At 41.3% G+C, this 17,988-nt stretch overlaps 1 protein-coding gene across 4 annotated transcripts in view; it reads left to right on the top strand.

The window, feature by feature from the left end:
- LOC117153763 (uncharacterized) overlaps positions 1-17,988 on the top strand; it is a 302,729-nt gene that overhangs the window by 147,914 nt on the left and 136,827 nt on the right. For all 4 annotated transcript variants that reach the window (XM_033328133.2, XM_076621483.1, XM_033328130.2 and 1 more), the window contains exon 4: positions 17,491-17,691. In XM_033328133.2, coding sequence (XP_033184024.2) covers positions 17,491-17,691 — 201 coding nt within the window. The remainder of the gene's footprint in view (positions 1-17,490; positions 17,692-17,988) is intronic.

The following is a 17,988-nucleotide window of genomic DNA, read 5'->3' as shown; positions in this document are numbered from 1 at the left end:
TTCATCGCCTTCCCACGTAATCCTTATGAAAGCTCTCACCACGCTTTCTATCAATGGCAGACGAGATTCATCGTAGATTCTTAACCAGGTAATAGCAATCAAAGCAGCAATAATTAGAAACGAGCGATCACGGGTTAGCGGGCCAGGCTATTTTCCTCTAATCTATTCAACATCGACGGGACAGCTTTCTCTGTACACGGTCGTTGCAACAAACTCACTGTGCAGCAGCTCCATTACGATCTCCTTTTTCGTCTCGGCCGCTACCTCGGGCCAACCTGCAAAAACTATAGCCGTGAAACGAACTCACGGCCAGTTTGTAATAGCCCGTAATTGTAGGTGTTCCCTGTGGGAACCCGCTCGCAACGCGAGATACTTTTAAATGCCATTACGCGCCGCTTAACGTTCAAGCTTACGAGCCAACCGGATTAACGAAACATCCACGAGTATCGTCGTTTCCTTGCTGAAGAGTAACGACGCGACGTCATCGTGATAATCGATACTCTTCGCGATATTGTGTCGTAAATCACGCCCTGTAACTTCGAAACGGTGCCATGGTATTTTTCTTCGGTCGGGGCTCAGCCCTAGAAAGGATCGTAAATCTCCGTGTTATCCTGTGAGCTTTAAAAGTTGGAGGGTTGCGTTGCAAGAATCAATCTGCCTGCAGTCTCCTTATCTTTCTTTAATGGAATGTAATCTTGAAGGAACGTACCTATGTATCTGTGTCTTTAAATTGCATTTTATCCATTTTTCACTGTTCCGCTGGATTTCCTGTTGCTACGTTCTATTCTTTTGATGTCAACCAAGCAAAACATTGTCATTTTAGGAATTATTTGTTTCTGTGTTTTTACTTAAGATAAGAAGATTCTGTCTAATAATTAAAAAATGTTCTGATTGTAGAACGTTAAATTGCTTTAATTAAAATGTACACGAAAATTGATCAACTATCTACAGTGTAATCTTTGCTCATAATGTTTAGTAGATAAAATATTTGTCTACTTAGGTAATTCATAAAAATTTCCACGAATATTAGCAACCAAATGGTGATAACAACATTTTTCAAGTATTTAAAGAGACAATTAGAATACGTAAAAACGTAAATTGAACTTCAAAATTGTTTCTATATAAAAAGAAAAAAAAAAAGAAAAAACATAGGCGATATGACTTATCATACTTTCCACCGTGGTCTTGGTATAAAGCACACAACGAACGTTGCACACACGATTCGTCGGTGTACAAACAGCTTTCTCGGTACAGTATCATTTCGAACCATAAAATGATGACAAAGGAACTAGCCGGCCTATGTATCCGAACGGGTGAACGTGGACGCGTGCAGGCGATGGCCCTGTGACCGGTGGTTATCGGCGCACTTATCGAAGGCATTTCACCGGTCGATTCGTAAGCAGCGATCGGCCGTCTAACGATCGCCTGTATTCATCCACGTCGTACCATTCAATTTTCCACGATGGAAAGAAGGGCGGGAGAGCCGTTCCCACGCGACCGTTCTTCGTCGTTGCCTCTCACGTTCCCCGCTAAAGTGAAAGATCGGACGCCGATTTCCGTCGTCCGACGCGTTATCGATCCGAAAATCGACACTTTGAGGGTTGTTTTGGTAAAGGAAGCACCATTTATCGAGGCTCAATGATCGTTTTTAGCAGTAATTAATTGTTATTAGGGAATCATGGTGTGTTATAAGAATGTGACGATATGAAGGGTACAGTCGACCGTAAGTGGCAGACTAAGAGAGCAAGTTTCGGATCAAACGTGAGACGGAGAATTTGTTTATTTTTGAATAATGTGTCAATCTGTATTTGCCAAGAATTTTTATTAGAGACATGCTTAATCTTTGTTCCTCGTGTTTTTGGATCGATATGATTTTTTAGACGATAGTATCAGATTTATTTTTAACTTTGTCTACTTTTGTAGAATTTAGAATACGTATGTATAAGATTTCAAAACTATGAAAGTTTCTACAGATTCTCATCTCGTTGCTACCCTTGATCCCCTTCAAAGACCTTGTCCAAGCTGATTGACTTGCAGGGACTCGTGTTCAAGGATTCGATTTCGCAAAAACAAAGAGACGAATCAGTAGCACGTGGAAATGAACCAATCACCGCACCTTCGACAGTCGTATTTTAAAACTGTAATTACGTCGTGGTTGCCGACGCAATGCTATCAGCGGAAAATAATCTGGGCAATTTGACGAGACGAGAAAGTGGAAGATCGAAAGTTAAAGGTGGGAAGGTGGCGCGTTAAAATGAAAGCTTCGAGACCGGAAATTGAATCGACTGACCCCTTAACGTCGAAGGTCCTGCTGTTGACCATCGAGGAAAACCGATCACCTCGCGCAAGATTACAGACCTTCTTCAAGAAATCGCGCATTCTCATCGTGCATGTGTATTTCACTCTATGGTTCTTCGTATATATTTATGTGTTATACGATCGAATTATCATGTCGTGGCATCGAGACCCGTGGTTTTCTAACGACGCGACGAATGAACGACAATGAAAGCGCACGGTGAACGAGCGATTTTCGCGCGGAGACCATCGGCAGAGGAAGTTCGCAGGATTATGATGAGGTCGTCGACGCACGATTAACCTCTTCCTATTTAAGTGTAAATATTGTTGGCGATAAATTCGACGCGAGAGAAATCAAGCTTTGCATGTCGAGTATAAATGGGAATTGATGCTTGCTGCTTGTTGATGTCACATTGAATATGAAATGCGATTTGAGATTTGACTAGTGAAATTAACTTGTGCAGTCATTTGGTTTATGTAGAATTTCCTTCGAATGTAAAGTCTGTTCGTTAATAACAAATGATAATGGCGAGAAGATTATAAAGGTTAAAATTTAGGTAAAGGATTTACAATTTTATTTAGACCACTAGATTTACAGATTGACGCAGATTGACGATAAAATAAAGAATAGAAATGTTGGTGGCAAGGATATCAGATTTGAAAGAGAAAATGAAAGCAAAATTATTTCAAGAAATCTGTCAAACAGGGGTTAGTATGTGTAAAAATTAAGCAAAATGCAATTAATACAATTAAAAGTATTCGATACTCGTCATTAAATCTAAGATTAACGAATGGATCCACCTGACGATCACAGAATACGAGAATCGCGAAGCACGTAATTACAGCGCTGGATGATCGATTTTCGTGAACAATCAGCGCGCAAGTGGAAAAAGTCGAGGAACACGCGGCCGCTTTGGATCGGTGTATATGCAAACCGGTCGTATTTCATACGGCGAGTCGGCGCTTATGAGCACCCCCCGCGGCTTTTATGCGCGCGGCGTTTGAACAATGAAAACGGCTCTACTGAAATATTGTAATGGTGGTACGTGATGCATCGATGCGGTGCCCTCTGTTCTCACGCGTAGCAGGATCCTCGATGTTCGCGTGTCTTTCCGGAAGTATCGATCCCTCTATTCCATACGTTCCTCAGGATATCACGATGGATGTCGTAGCTTAGTGGAGATGTTTAGAAAGCGGTGACATTAATTCGATAATGGATACCAAGTGTAAATTGTGTCTTATAGAGAGATAGTATCTTGTTACCAGGTTTCTAGATAAAATTAATCAACTGTCGCTAAAATTTCGCTAGATTGTTTATCTTCGATTGATGGTTTCATACGATTTAATCCTTAAAGATTGATTTTAATAATAGATACAATTCTATCTCTATAACATTAAGAAATTTAGAAATTTATGCGTTGAATCATAAACATAATAGAATCGTTTCCTAAGAAATATAATCTTTAATACGTTTTTGTTACTATTCAGATATGTATAATTTTGTGTGCTGGACTAGATTGGCCGCGTAGTAGTGACACGCGTATGTGAATATGAGTGTGTGCAAGTATAATATATGTGTGCGTGGCGTCTCGAAAAACAGATGGATGTAACTGTTCCGTTGGCAGTGTGATATGAAAGGTGGTGAGACGCGTGCAAATGTATATCGACGAAGATCCTGGAAGTCGCTTATTAAATAAATCTAAAACTATTTTAATATGAATTCTAAGTGTAATCTTAGTGTTTCTTTACTTTTATTTCGGCAATTAAGATCCACAATTCTCAACAGTTACAATTAAAGCGAAGGAGCAGTAGAATAAAAAAATATTTCTTCTATTTGGATACAATTTGGAAGCTTAATATCTTCTCAATAACAGAGAAAATTTGTTTGCCTTGAAAATCGTAATGGAATAACGAAACATCGAAAGTAGAGATCTTCGTTTTCTCCTCCATTATTTTTATCGAGGCTTGATTAAGGGAGGTACGAACGATGTATCGACGCATCCACCATTATATAATCGTCCCATCCGTCCGAATTCGATTTCTTCTTCCTTTCAATGGAAACATTTGTTCGCGTTGCGTAACGCAGTTTCGCGCGCGTTCGACGCATTTCTCCTCGATAATACGGAGCCATCGTCACGGCGGCGATTTCTTTCGTCGCACCAGAGCCATCTCGATTATGCAAAAACAATTATCCCAGTGCACGTATAAGGAGTGCAATTATTAAGCCGGTTAAACGGCAGCCGGGTTGCGAAAGTATCGCGAACTCGCGCGCGTTGCGCCAACCTTCTATCGGCTTCTCGTTTCATCCCCAACTTTTTCACGACCGGTTTTTCAACGGCGACGAAAAAAATGCGGACAGCATTCGTGACACGGTTTCCAAGCGGCGGCTGACTCGAATTCATCGACAGGAAGAATGCCGATAATTATTTGGAAAGTTTAGAACTCGCGCAGTTTTACTGGGTCGTTCGTTGATTGTTAGACTTATTATGGAAAATTGGAAGATGTAAAAATGCAAAGGACGCATAGAATATACAGCACATAAAATTTCTAAAGTATAACGACCGACACAGTATATTAGAGTTGTGTAAATAGTAGGTGACTGGTTGAATAATAAATGTACATATTATTGTTACCATTATTTATTCATAATCCATGCTTCGCGACTTAGAATGACTTCCGATTTATAATACATTCTCCTTAATTACAATATGTGTTTGCGCCATATTTACCCTATAATTGTGATATAATTATATTATGTAATAAATGTATTATTTCGAGAAAAAATAACCCGGGCTCAATGTAATTTGCTTGCGAGGAGATGATCGTGTGTGAATCTGATAGCGATCGGTGTTGCATCATTTGTAAAATATTTTATGTTGGAAAGGGTATGTCGTAAAATTATTAAATTTTATATTTCTGAAGTAAAGTTTCACGATGATGAATGGTTAGTTGACAATGTAACATAAAAAATATAATCACACAGCCGATAAATATCGAAGCAGCTTCAGAATCTCATTGCTACTTTGTGTTTAATTTCCGGACTTCAGTGAATCACAAAAAGAACGATAATCGGAAACACATGAATCAAGGTTTCTGTTTTTCATCAGTGATTTGTTACTACGTAGTTACTGATATTTCTCTGGTATTGCTTCGATTTTTCTTAACTTTTACGTGGAAATATAATTTGCCCTTTCCCTCCCTCGTCTTCGATGTTTGCAACGAAACTTAGGAGGAAAAAGACTAAACAAATATTAATTACACGTTGTCCAATCCGTTCTTTGATGTTTTTCGATCGATGCGATGAATAATAAAGCTCCTTTCATCGCACTGATAAACGGTTGAGAGATCACTGGTTTGTTTTTACCTGCGGTTCGCCGCGATGACATACGTAATAACAAATTGCACGCAACCGCGTTGATACATTGCTCCGATCTTATGGAGTAAACGTGGATCGGTTACAAAGTAATTTCCCTTCGATCTCTAGACCCATTTAATGATTTTCTTTGCCGTAATTTGTCAGGAAACCAATTAAATCCGAATCGTTAATCTCCCTTCTTCACCGACTTCTCAAGTAGCCTTCGAATCTTTGAACATAAATTACGCGCGAATCTGATTCTCAGATCTATGCTTACCAAAATTCAATTTACTAATAGCGAATGAAATTTTCATTGATTAATAAGAAACTTTTCTTCGTCTATGAAATAAATAGCACGTAATTCACTAATTAACAAAATATACCGTCTCACGAAAGTATTTGAACGTTTACCATAGGAAACTTTTATCTCATTGTGTTGAAAAAATATCTGAAAGTGTGCATCGAACGTTAGCAATAACAGGAAACCAATGCAATAAGAAAGAAAAAGGAAAGTGAATTGCACATCTTCGTCAAGGACCTGTCAACAGCCAAGGAAGCACTCGAGCATCACATCCCAGAAACGATTTTCCTGGACAAAGCTCGAAGTAACGCAGAAAAGGTAGCATTTGCACGCAACAGTGCTGCGAGCGTTTGTAATGATCGTGTATCATCGAGATGCATGCGTGCACCTGGAGAAGGTAGGCTAGCGCTCCTAGAGAGAGGATGATGGCGGATAGATCCATGGCGTTCACCATTATGTCGCTTGGAAACGGTTTCGAACGACTCGAGGCAGCTCCTCTAGCCATACGTTGCGAGAGCGCTATAAAGATCGAGTAATAGGCTGTTTAGTGTTTGTCTTGTAAAGACAAACGAGGACTGATGGGGTTCTGGTACTTCCTGGACGTTGACGCGACACGCTGCCTTCCTCTTTATTTCTCTTGCTGGAATTTCCATGCTGTGTTGGTTTGAAGTTGCCTATTTACGAGTTGCTGTTTTTAGTTAGATTTGCGATATCCTTAACACTGGAATGGAGTGTTGCGTTCTACTTATTTCTGAAACGTGGTACTTTTCAAAGTGATCAAACAGTATAAATTGAAATTTTGATACGGAAAAATCGAAATTGTTCGGCACTAGGTTTGAACTTGTTTCATATGAAAGAAATGATTATTTATTTTCACTTATTTTCATAATTAAAGTGCACACTAGAGAACGATAGATGTTCAAGGAATTGTCGATAGAGTATAATTGAGGTAGAGTATAATTTTTTCATAAAAAGTTTCTAATCCTATTATTGTCAAAATCTCAAAGTTTAGTAAGATTTGAACAAGATGTATCTTCTGTAGCATGCAACTACTCCCTTCGAGTAGTCTATTTTTCTGAAAATTCGAAGGATATAAATTTCACCGTGGGTTATGAAATTATTGTAACTACAAATTCGCGGATTTCTCCTCAGTATGGAGCTTGTTCCGTCTAAGAGGCAATTAGCTCGGTCTGCGATACTCCGATTGTCACGAATCGACCGGTGTCCGCAAATTCCTCGAAACGTCGCCATTAATTACGAGCAGAGAAGCAGAATGAGAGAGAGGGGGAGGATCGTGGTACAATTATCATAATTATATAGGTGCGTGCACCTGAAAGATATCGATGTTCCCCTGGCAGTTACCTGGCCAACTGGGCGACCACGATAAACGAGCCGACTCCAGATCGAGTATCGCCGGATTTAGATCGCTCTATGATCCTATTATGTCCGTAATGAATTTATGATCGTGATTATCGTCGGTCACTTCGAATGTGGATCACCTTGTCGAAACTCCGGATAGCTTGAATGGAAATGTGGGTGTTGGTAAGCGAGTCTTGACGAAGGAAATGAGGTGGTTGTTGATGAAGGTGCCCACAAGAAATACTCTTAATGTTCAACAAAAAAGGTTTAGTAAACTATTGACAATCAACAATCAACAGTCAACGATTTACGATCAATAATTAACGATTAACGATTAACTATCAAGAGTTAATAATCACGTATCTTGAATTGCGTTTGCTTCGCTATTACGCTAAACCTTTCGCACTTCGCAGTTCGGAACAGAATGAATCTTTGGTTCGAAACCAAACGGATCTTTTTCTTTGTTGCTCTTCGATATCTCCACTACACACGCGTTTATTAGATGTCCGCGACAGTTGCCGCGTATGCATTCTTCCGAATATTCGGCAAAAGAACCGCCGTAGGGATATCGATGGTACATTAGGTATGTCGGCCTTACGCCGAAAAAATAAATAAATAAAAATAGAATAAAATTTAAAAAAATAAAATAAATAAATAAAAAACAATAATTTGGTTAAAGGCAGCCTAATTTTCTTAATAGCTTCTATAATATCGTATTCTGGTGGGAAAAGAAATTGTTTGTGTCATTGTTATTTAGAAGTTAGAGATTAACAATGTCGTTAGAAATCGATTGTTCGATGACAATATAACGGCACGTACCGAATGCAGGAGGAATGATATTCTTTTATTTCTCATTAAAGAATTTGTAAATATAATTTTTATAAGAGTTTCCTACAACTCGATTAAACAGCGCTTGTTTTCAACAATTCCCCTCTATTGGTTGAGAATGTCCCTGACAAAGGTTAAAGTCACGGCGACGTGAACTTAGGTTCGTAGAGAGAGGATGCAGACTCGTCGATAATCAGAAACAGGATGCGGCTGTCTAAGGGGAGACTCGGTTACTCGTTCGCCAACAAAGAATGCCGATAACGAAATGATTGGCAGTCTGCTAATTAAACGACAATTTACTTGCACGCTCTATATTTAGCCGTGGTAATCAGCGGGTCAGAACGCGAGCGAGTTGCCTCTATGGAAACGAATTGAAGCCTCTTTCATCGCGACCGCTTTTTTCTTATAATCTTTTTGAATGGGAAATTATGATAGTTTACAGGATTATTAGGATATGACCAGGATAAGAGAGAATATCTAAAAAATAGTGTTTTTATTTGCTTCTTATTTGCAACGACATTGTCGTTGTATCGATACAAATATCAGAATAAGACAAATTGGATATCAATCGTTAAACATTGTCGAGAAATTTTATAGTTTATTTATATAATATTGTTTCAAGTATTTTCACGTAATAAGATCTTCAAATCGTTCGGTCTCGCTATTAACGCTTGTTGTTCCCGATCACTTCTTCTATCACTTTTCCATTCATTCTGTGATTAAACACACGATCAAGAATTCCCTTATCCCAAGAAAATCACGTTCCCCATCTACGATAGAAAAGTTCAGGAGACAAGACGCGGAGGATAGTCAGTTGAAACAGTGTACGACATGGATCCTTGTGATCTGACCCCGTTGGCCTCGCCCCACGGATAACAATCGCGATAATTACACCGTGAGAACGATAATTGCCTGGCGGCACGGTGCTCGCGGCTTGGCGAGCCTAATAACGAACGAGCCCCGTCATATTTTCATGAAATGTCACATCAGATAATGGCGGGTTGCGAGAGAGCCGGAAAAGAATCGCGTCCCGCCGCCGCGCCGCACCGGCGAAGTGAAATTGCGAGTCGATCGCGATTCCTCGGGCTCGATCGGTCGAGCACACTGGCAGACACAGGCCACGGGAGAACTAAGATAGGATCTGCTCGGACGACGACGACAATGTTGAAAGTTGGGTCAATTTTCTTTCGAACGCCGCCGGAACTCGTGTCTACGGTGTTATCTGTCGCGTACGGTGAACGCTGTTTAACGATATCTGATCGGTCGACGACGCGGTGTCGCTGTCGCGTTCGCCGTTTATCGGAACGAATGATGGATGTCGTGGACGTCGTAATGCTTCTCGTCTGCAGTCGTCTGCAGTCGTCCGAAGTCTGTGAGAAAGTTACATGCGGTATTTCCTGAGATTTTTCCATTTGGTTGTCGGAGAGGTTAGGCGAAAGATCGTGCAGGTTGTGTTTCTCTTCGAGGTGATCGCGTTGAGGAATCTTTTCGTGTAGATTCCTCATAGTCCTCCGTTCGAGGTGTTGTTGCGTAATAGGGGAGAAGGGAACATGCAAGAAGTTTCGAGGGAGATAACGTAAGAGGAGAATAGTGGAATGTCTGGAAGAATGAAGTTCGAAAATTCTTAGTTAGTCGATAGAGGCTGTTTGAAGCTGTTTCCTTGTGGAGGTGGAATGTACGTCGAAAGTTTCTGTAACTTCAGGTCGTAAGATAAGGATAGGCGAACTTGGAACTTGTGCAAAGGACTTGCGTCGACTTCAGCGAGGAATGTTTCTTTAGAGATCCCAGATATACGTGTTAGAAACCAACACGCCACGCTGGCTCTGGCACAAATTCGTGTAGCGATCATAAACAAAAAATGAGCACCTCGAATATCAAAACGGAACTGAAACGTCTAAACGAAACAAGTGCTTAATCGTTCCTGAAATTGAAGTTCGACACGTTTCACGATAGTCGTGACCGAATCGAGACACGAGACGACAGGTAACACTAACGTTCCAAGCGTCTAAGGATTAAACGTCGGAGGGAGAAGGTTGCCATGAAAGACGAGGCAGAAACAAGGAGAACGCGAGACGATCCGACAGCCGGTCGTACGACACGGCGATCGCGATAAAAGCGACGTGTTAATCGGCGTCCGCGATCGCCACGACCGAGACCCGGACTTATTAACTCGATAGAATCGATGAGTCGATCGTAATTCATGAGTCGAATGCTCGCGGAGAGGTAGCTGACTACGCATATGATCGCAGATATCGCGACAATGAATTGCATCGTCGCGACGCGTCGCCTCGCTTTTAACGAGATAACGCCAACTCGGACTTGAGGAACACTGCTAGCGCCCTCCAGGGCCTGCAACAAGCTTCTGGATCGGTTAATGAAGTTGTTTAGGCACTGAACGATGAATTATGTTTCTCATTGTACGGGAAGTGGCTAACGAGATTATTAAACTGTTTTTGCATTCATTTTGATCTTTGACGTTTTTAATGAGAAGTCAGGTGGAAGGTATTCGTGATTTATGGAATAGGTAAATCTATCTGTTGATAGGATGCATGTATCAGGCGTAAAATATAGTACCAGTCTACGAACAAATACAGTTTCTCAATTTTTAATGAAAAGGAAAATAAAAAAATTGTGTCTGCAAGTAGTCCAAATTTAACTAACTTAGCCGTCGTTATTACAACCTACTACTTCGTAACGACTAAATTCTCTATGGTTTCCATTGAACCAAAATCAATGGAAGTCTCTTATACCATCAACGATATGAATATCATACCATGACACGGATAACGTTCGATATTTTCGTTCGATCGTAAAGGATTTCATTTCTCCGGTCCGCTTTCTCGCGTTCGAGCAGAGCCCGCGCGAAGAAAAGGGACAGAAGCGAAAAACGATGCGCCTAATGAACGGTTCGCGTGCGCGACGTTTCTCGCGCCTCGTGTCGCGTGTGTACGCGCGGACTAATTAAACGAGAATGATAAAAGAGAAAGTGCTGATATTTTTTTTCTTTCTCTCTTACCGCTATTTTTTTTCTTGTGTTCAGAGACACGCGTATTAAAGTCGTATAATCCGTTGATGAACGAGATGCAACGTGAAACGAAAGGGAAACCATACGAAACAAATGGAAGAAGCTACGAAAAAACCTGGTTCGATGTCTTGGAAGTTTAATACCTGAAAGACCATTTACCGCGTTACGTGGCAAATGGTGAACGTGCTGAACGACCTGGAGACGTTGACAGCAATTTAGTGGCCGTTTTAAAGAGGGAACGGATTCCTTCCGCGATTAGCGAGCCCCTCTATTCTCGTTGGTCCCCCTCGAACGAAAGGTTAAGCGATGATTAATTGGTCGTGAGGAGAAGTTGCGTTTCGCTACGACCGCCAGCTGGACGCGTTTCTCTCCCACGTGAACGTCCGACGACCACGGTATCTCCAATGAAATTGATTTCCGTGTCCTTTAAGAAAGTTCAAAGAATATTTTTAAGACCGGAGATTCTGGTTAACAGGCTAAGAAAGTATTCGAATTTCTCCAAGAATTTTTAGCTTATCGCGAGCTTTGCTATCCTTCCTCGTTCGTAATCTATTCAGTGTTAGATATTAACGTTTATGATTTAAGGAAGAATGCTATAGCAGAAAGAGGTATAATTTGCATAGTAGAATTCTCTCGCATACTTGAACTAACACTGTAAACAGCGAAAACTCTCAAAACAAAATCACGTTCATTTTACAATCTCTGATTGCCTCTGCGCTTATGCCAAATTCTAGATGCTTCGAGAATGAAAGAGTCGATAAAATTTCCTGTATAATAGTCACATTGGTAATGAAGTGAAATTAGCTAAAAGTTGTTCGGTTATCCTATTCGAGGAAAAAGATTCTACGATTGTAAATACTGTTTCTCTAACGAAAATCTACAACCTGTGATACGATATGGCAACTGTCGATTGTTTGTTATTGCGCAAGAAGCCCTACATCCAGGTATCGTAGATGGAGAAAGCAAAATGGCTGAAGAATTTAACTCGGCAGCGCGAAGAGAGGCGATTCCCTTCTCGCGAGGAGCGAGCTCACGGCTCGTTTAAAATGCAGATTAGGTCTTAGGCCGTCTTTCAGTACGAACCGCCGCCGTTCTGGTGGCTTGTTTCTGGCGACGCGCGCGCCTAAGCCTTTGCGGCTTTTCGAATGACTACACAATGCCTCTCCATTCGCAGTACGCGGCGGAACCCTATTTGGCGCGGCTGCCCGCTTGTATTTGTCTCCGCGCTCCGCGAACGCAATTTCGCGATCAAAACCGGAGAACTCCGCGTGCGGTTGCTTTCTCTGCCTGTGGGAACTTGTCGGACAGTCTTCTGGGTGAGATCCTCTGTCTACGTATTACGTTGCATCTTAAATCATGATCATTGCGATCAGACACACTGACATCTACAAGCATTTAAGTCAGAACTGTTATATATTATATAATAAACTTAATTCGTACATTCACTTGTTAAAAGATTAATATCTTGTTTCACCTGAAAGTGGTTAGGCTTGCTCATTGACCACGAATATCAAACAAGTAACGCGGAACGTATGTACATAACCGGAAACGAGTTTACTAAAGCATTTTTTCGGTCTGTAACGAGATCGAAATGGATCTCAAGCTGACTTTCTTCAAGCTCACCTAATCTCTCGCCGTCTTCGTGTTTTCTTCGTACGCGCATTACGCGTGAAAGAAGTCCGTGTGCGTTGCACGGTATACGCGCTAGTAGTAGGAACTAGGATTAACGAGGCTTCGTCAGTCACGTACCAGGCGTCTGTCACTTTGATGGCATCCGGTACAAGAGTACTTCTTTCGCGTTCGATCGTTTATTATGAATTCTTCCGTTCGATCGCATCGATACCAGCTGGACACTCCTATTTGTAACGTTACTCTTTGTCGTTTTCTTATGAACAGTTACATGAGTAGAATTTCCACTGGTGCGTTGTCGGTGAATTTTTAAAAGAGCCCAAGTGGAACGTAAACAGGAGAAAAGTTGAATTTCAATCGCCAGTAGCGGCTTGGGTTTCCATGCATTTGGAAATAGGAAAATTTAAAGATTCGAAGATTCGAAGATCCAGATATTCAAATATTCGAAAATTTAGAAATTCAGAAATACAAAATTCGAAGATTTTTACTTTCCTTCCGCCATCACAAGACTTCCTTCGCCCATTTCTTATTTCGCATTTCTCTATTTTCCACTGCACCAATAATTACGCAAATTTCAACAAGCAGTGGCGGCGAGAGTCTCGTAAAATCATCGCGTCGGAGTATTATACGCCCGATCGTGCGATATTGTTCATATCGGTCCATTATCGTGACGCAAGCGAAGAGAACGCCTTCTCGACGCTTTATGGCCGGCGTCCCCGGGAAATTGGCGGCGAGTGGCGCTTTTAACGATCCGGAGCTGAGCCGCGCGCGGCTCACGGTGAACGGTTTGATTTACACGCTTCCTATCTCTCCGCGTATCCGGCGTAGCGTTGGTTTCGTGGTCGGGGCGAAACACGACGCGACCTAGGTGCGACGTAAATTGAAGGGCGCCCGATCGGTAAATCAGCGGCGCGAGTGAAAGCCCAGGCTAGTTTCGGCGCTAGATACATCTCTACCGAACCGTTTACCGCTAATGAGACACGCCAGTGACAGCCACGGGCCTCGTTTCTTATCGCGTCCATCATAAACGTAGTCCGGCCTGTTGTCGACACGCTGATTCCGTTCTCCAGGTTGTCGCACGGCCGCACTATGCCGCGCGACCCGACCACCTCGTCGTGTCGCCTTGTCTATCCAAGATGAAATTACTAGATATTACCCGCCTGTATCGTACGCTCTCCTTTCCCCCCAACGGCTATCTCGTTTATAGCTCGAAAGCGTGAATTGGCTATTTTGTGTGGTGCAAGCGATTGCAAGCGATCTATTGGATACTAGGTGAGAAGTAACGTTGACAGCTTTGGCAGAGGTTTCTAAAGATAGTAGCAGAGATTGGAGAATAGATTTAGTAATTTACGTGTGTATTTGACTAATTAATAGCAGGTGTGTTGTGTAATACCTACATAAAATAATCAATGATATACCAGATGTGTTACTTACATACTGCGTTATTTTATGATCTTCGATATAAACAGAAAAGTATTCGAAATACCAGGGTTGGTTTTATGATAAAATCTCAAATTCGAATAGGTTAGGATAATTAGTTTTGCCGTACATCTATTCATTTTTTCATTTCGATATGGAATACATACAAGATAATTATCGTCGAAAGTCTCCCAAAGTAGCATGTTCTCCTTTTCGTTTACCCTTACTACTTAAAATGCTCCTCGCAATATCCTTGCAACTAGTATCTCGATATAATGATCTAACAAAATGATCTAATGTTACGAATAACTTACAGAAATCTTGGTCAAGTCCTTTCATACGATAGTTTGAAGTATCCTGTTACAAATTCTGCCATACATTTCATAGATATACGTTCTCCTGCGCTTTTTTGACACAATTCGCAATACGAAGCGGATCTGCAAGATACACTGGCCAATTTTTATCGCTCTACTATTCGATAGACACACAAAGGAACCGCGATACGTGGCACATGGCACGCTTTCGCGTTCTCGACTTAATTAAGCCGCATTCTCGATTGGATTGCGCAACTTCTTCCCCTGCGATATGATCTATCTGTAATCACCGCGTGGGAAACAGTTTTTCGCGATCGATATCGATGGAATTCGACTGTCAACCGAGCGATTCGTGCAGATTTTTGTCCGTCTCTGCGACTTTATTATCGTAGTTATTTATGGCGGTGTCTTGGAAAAAGTGATCGATATCGATGCTAGGCGCGGCAGAGAACGCGATAGCGGATACAATGAACGTCGATGGAAATGTCCGATGTATCTATAATGGTTCGCGGTTTTACGGCGAATTAATGAGTGTAATGAATTCCTAAATGAGTTGGCCGATTCGAAGATAACGTCTCCGCTAGGTGTCGGGTTATTGATGGATACACGCGTTTATACGACTCGAGGTGGCGAGAATGGAATGGCTCTGCAGTCGGCTCAGGTTACTCCCGTCTTTTCAAACTGCAATCTGATTTTTCAACATGGCTTGGAATTCGTTGGGCAAGGTACCAGTCCGTAGGCAAGGTACTTACTTGGCTGGCAGTGTTTTGATTTATGTGCTATACTTGAGAATACCGTGTTATTAACACTGGAAACACTGTACGGTAATATGCTTTAAAATGGCACTATTTAAATGGTAATTGAAGTTCGATTGCATGACAAATTTCATTTGGCTGAAAATAAATAATTCGGTGAAAGTCAACGTTAGTTTTCTTAGAACGTTTACACGCTTTTAATGATTGCGAAAAGAATAAAGTATTTCTGGAAATAGGATTTTCTGAAAATCTGTACGTCGCATGTGATTCTAGCGAGTACGTCAAATTATACGCAGGGTGGAAAAAGATCGCATAGTTTGATGGCGTGTTCGCGTCGTTTGATTTCCAGCTGTTGGTATGCGGGCAAGGTGTGAGCATTCTACCGGTCGCTTTTATTCGCGTGTCGCACCGTCTAATTGCTTACACGTTGGGTCGCGCATCGATGCGCGTGGGCGAAACACGAGGTTCTGGGAGTAACGTTGCAACGCTGCCCTTTCACCGTTTCTGACAAAGAGAGTCTTCTGGTCGAGACAAGGATTCTACTCGTTCTTGGAATTTTTTCACTCGATTCTATCATATTCTTAATATCTACCCTAACAACAAAATATTTAGTAATTTACATAAAATCGCGACGATATCATTGCAATATTTGTTGCGTAGAGTTTCATGAATATCTTTCATATTTTTTCTCGTAATAATCGGCTTGTAAAAGACTGTTTGTTATTGATACGAAAACAGGTAGAGCAGGTTTTATTAAGCAATTACAGCCGTGACGATGCCTATTACTGGAAAGTCCTTAAGAGCGAGTCTCAATAAGGAAATAACGAAACGCGCTTACGTGAATACTTGTTCTGTCTGACCTCGTTTTCAGCTTTACGAATGTTTCTGTGTCTCAATAACTCTGTTCTTAAGTAAGGAGCTCCACGAGATTACCTTGTACCTCGATGTAACCATCCAAATTTTTCCCATATTTAAATTATCAAGTGCGAGTTCGTGTTATGAAACGCTGTATATCTCAATCGAGTAAAAATTCAATCGCTGTCAGATTAAGTCTTTATCTGTCACAAAAGTCATCATTTATATCGCACAAAAAATTCAGAGTTTCGCCAAGATTCCTAAAAGCCTCGTTAGAGAGCAGCTGGTCTCAGCTATACCAGAATATCAAAATATAAAATCGTTATTTTTTACTTGTATAATTATCGCAGAAAATGGACATTACGTTTCATTCTGTTTCTCCAGTTCACAAATGCAATCGGAGTCCAATGAAACTCCATTCGTATTCTCCTCTGACAGAAACGGGTTAAACCGTGGGACAGGTATGACGCGACTAGCAGCGCACGTCTGCTCAATTTTGGGCATATCCGCGTTGATTACCCTCTAATCACCGGTGATTAACATTCTCTCTCGCGGAGGCTTGGCTTTGCAATTACCCTCCCTTTCTCGTATAACTTATTTAGAGGAATTTCATTAGCCACGAAGCTTCCGGCTTTTAATTAATCGTCCCGATTGTCCGGGGCCCTTTTCATCGCCCCTCTAACGCGACCACGGGGCGATCCAATTGATGTGGGAAACCGAGGGGACCGAGAATCACTGTTTTGCGTGTTTGCGTGCATCGTAAACCAATATGGGCCTTCTCTCCCCTCGTGTGTTGAGGTAATTGGAACGCGTTTGTGGGTGTTTTATGTTTCCACAAATTATAGGGGAAATAAATATCGCTGCGGTAATTTATCGGAACTGTCGCGTGGGTTTGCCGAATAGTTTGTTTAAGCATATCGAAAGTCGTAATTATTTCTCTAGTCGAGTATTACTGCCTTCCTTTAAATAAAATGGCTAGTAATACCGAGATAAATCTTAAATCCTTTTGCTACAGGTTAAGAGAAAATGTAGAAATGTATGTGCAGTATAATTTATCGGTCGGTACGAAGTACTTACTTTATTTATTTATTTATAAGCAGAAACTGTTTAACATAAATGAAATGCACGCGAAAGAAAGAAAGCAAAAGTAAAAGAGAAGCAATCTAACATGAAATTTTGACGATGAAAATATATTTTTCCTTATTGCTCCTTTCGATTCTGCCATTAATATTAGATATTAGTTTATCTCCCGAAGTCTCCTCAGAATTTCGTTCTATATTGTTATATCGTTTCATATAACCTTGAATAACCTTGAGTTGCGAATTAGCATAATAATAAGTATGATTCCGTTGCAGGGAAACGAGTCGGTGGTACCGGAAGGCTGGCCTCTGACGTTGGGCAGACGTGGCCTCGTCCTGCAGCTAGGAGAGCTCGAAGCCTCCGCACTACGTCTCGGGGAATGTTACCTCTGCATACGCAGCGCAGCTGCAGTTGCAACCACCTCGGGGAGCGGCGAAGTTGCCGCTGGTGAAACCGACGAGCGAAATACCGTCGAGGTGAGTCACGTTTCTCTGTCGTCTTTTTCATTCCTATCCGCCGCAAATTGCTCGCGTACTCGTATAATCTTACTAGATTTGTATATAAGATTTGTTCCCCTCATAAAGTTATTTGTGCATAAAGTTTGTGTCCCCATTGATACAGAGCAACGTGGAGCACGTTTCCACGTGAAACATATCGTCGAAGAACAAATAGTTACGAAGATAATCTCATGAATGAATTAAAATGAAACGCCCAGTATAGTCAATAAACTAATCTACATTCGAATATAGTGTCTCCCCACTGACGTAGCTCAG

This window comes from Bombus vancouverensis, chromosome 1, assembly GCF_051014615.1.
Source record: "Bombus vancouverensis nearcticus chromosome 1, iyBomVanc1_principal, whole genome shotgun sequence".
In the NCBI taxonomy this organism is placed as follows: domain Eukaryota; kingdom Metazoa; phylum Arthropoda; class Insecta; order Hymenoptera; family Apidae; genus Bombus; species Bombus vancouverensis.
The sequence above is the reverse complement of the archived record's forward strand: the minus strand, read 5'-3'. Positions and strand labels throughout refer to the sequence as shown.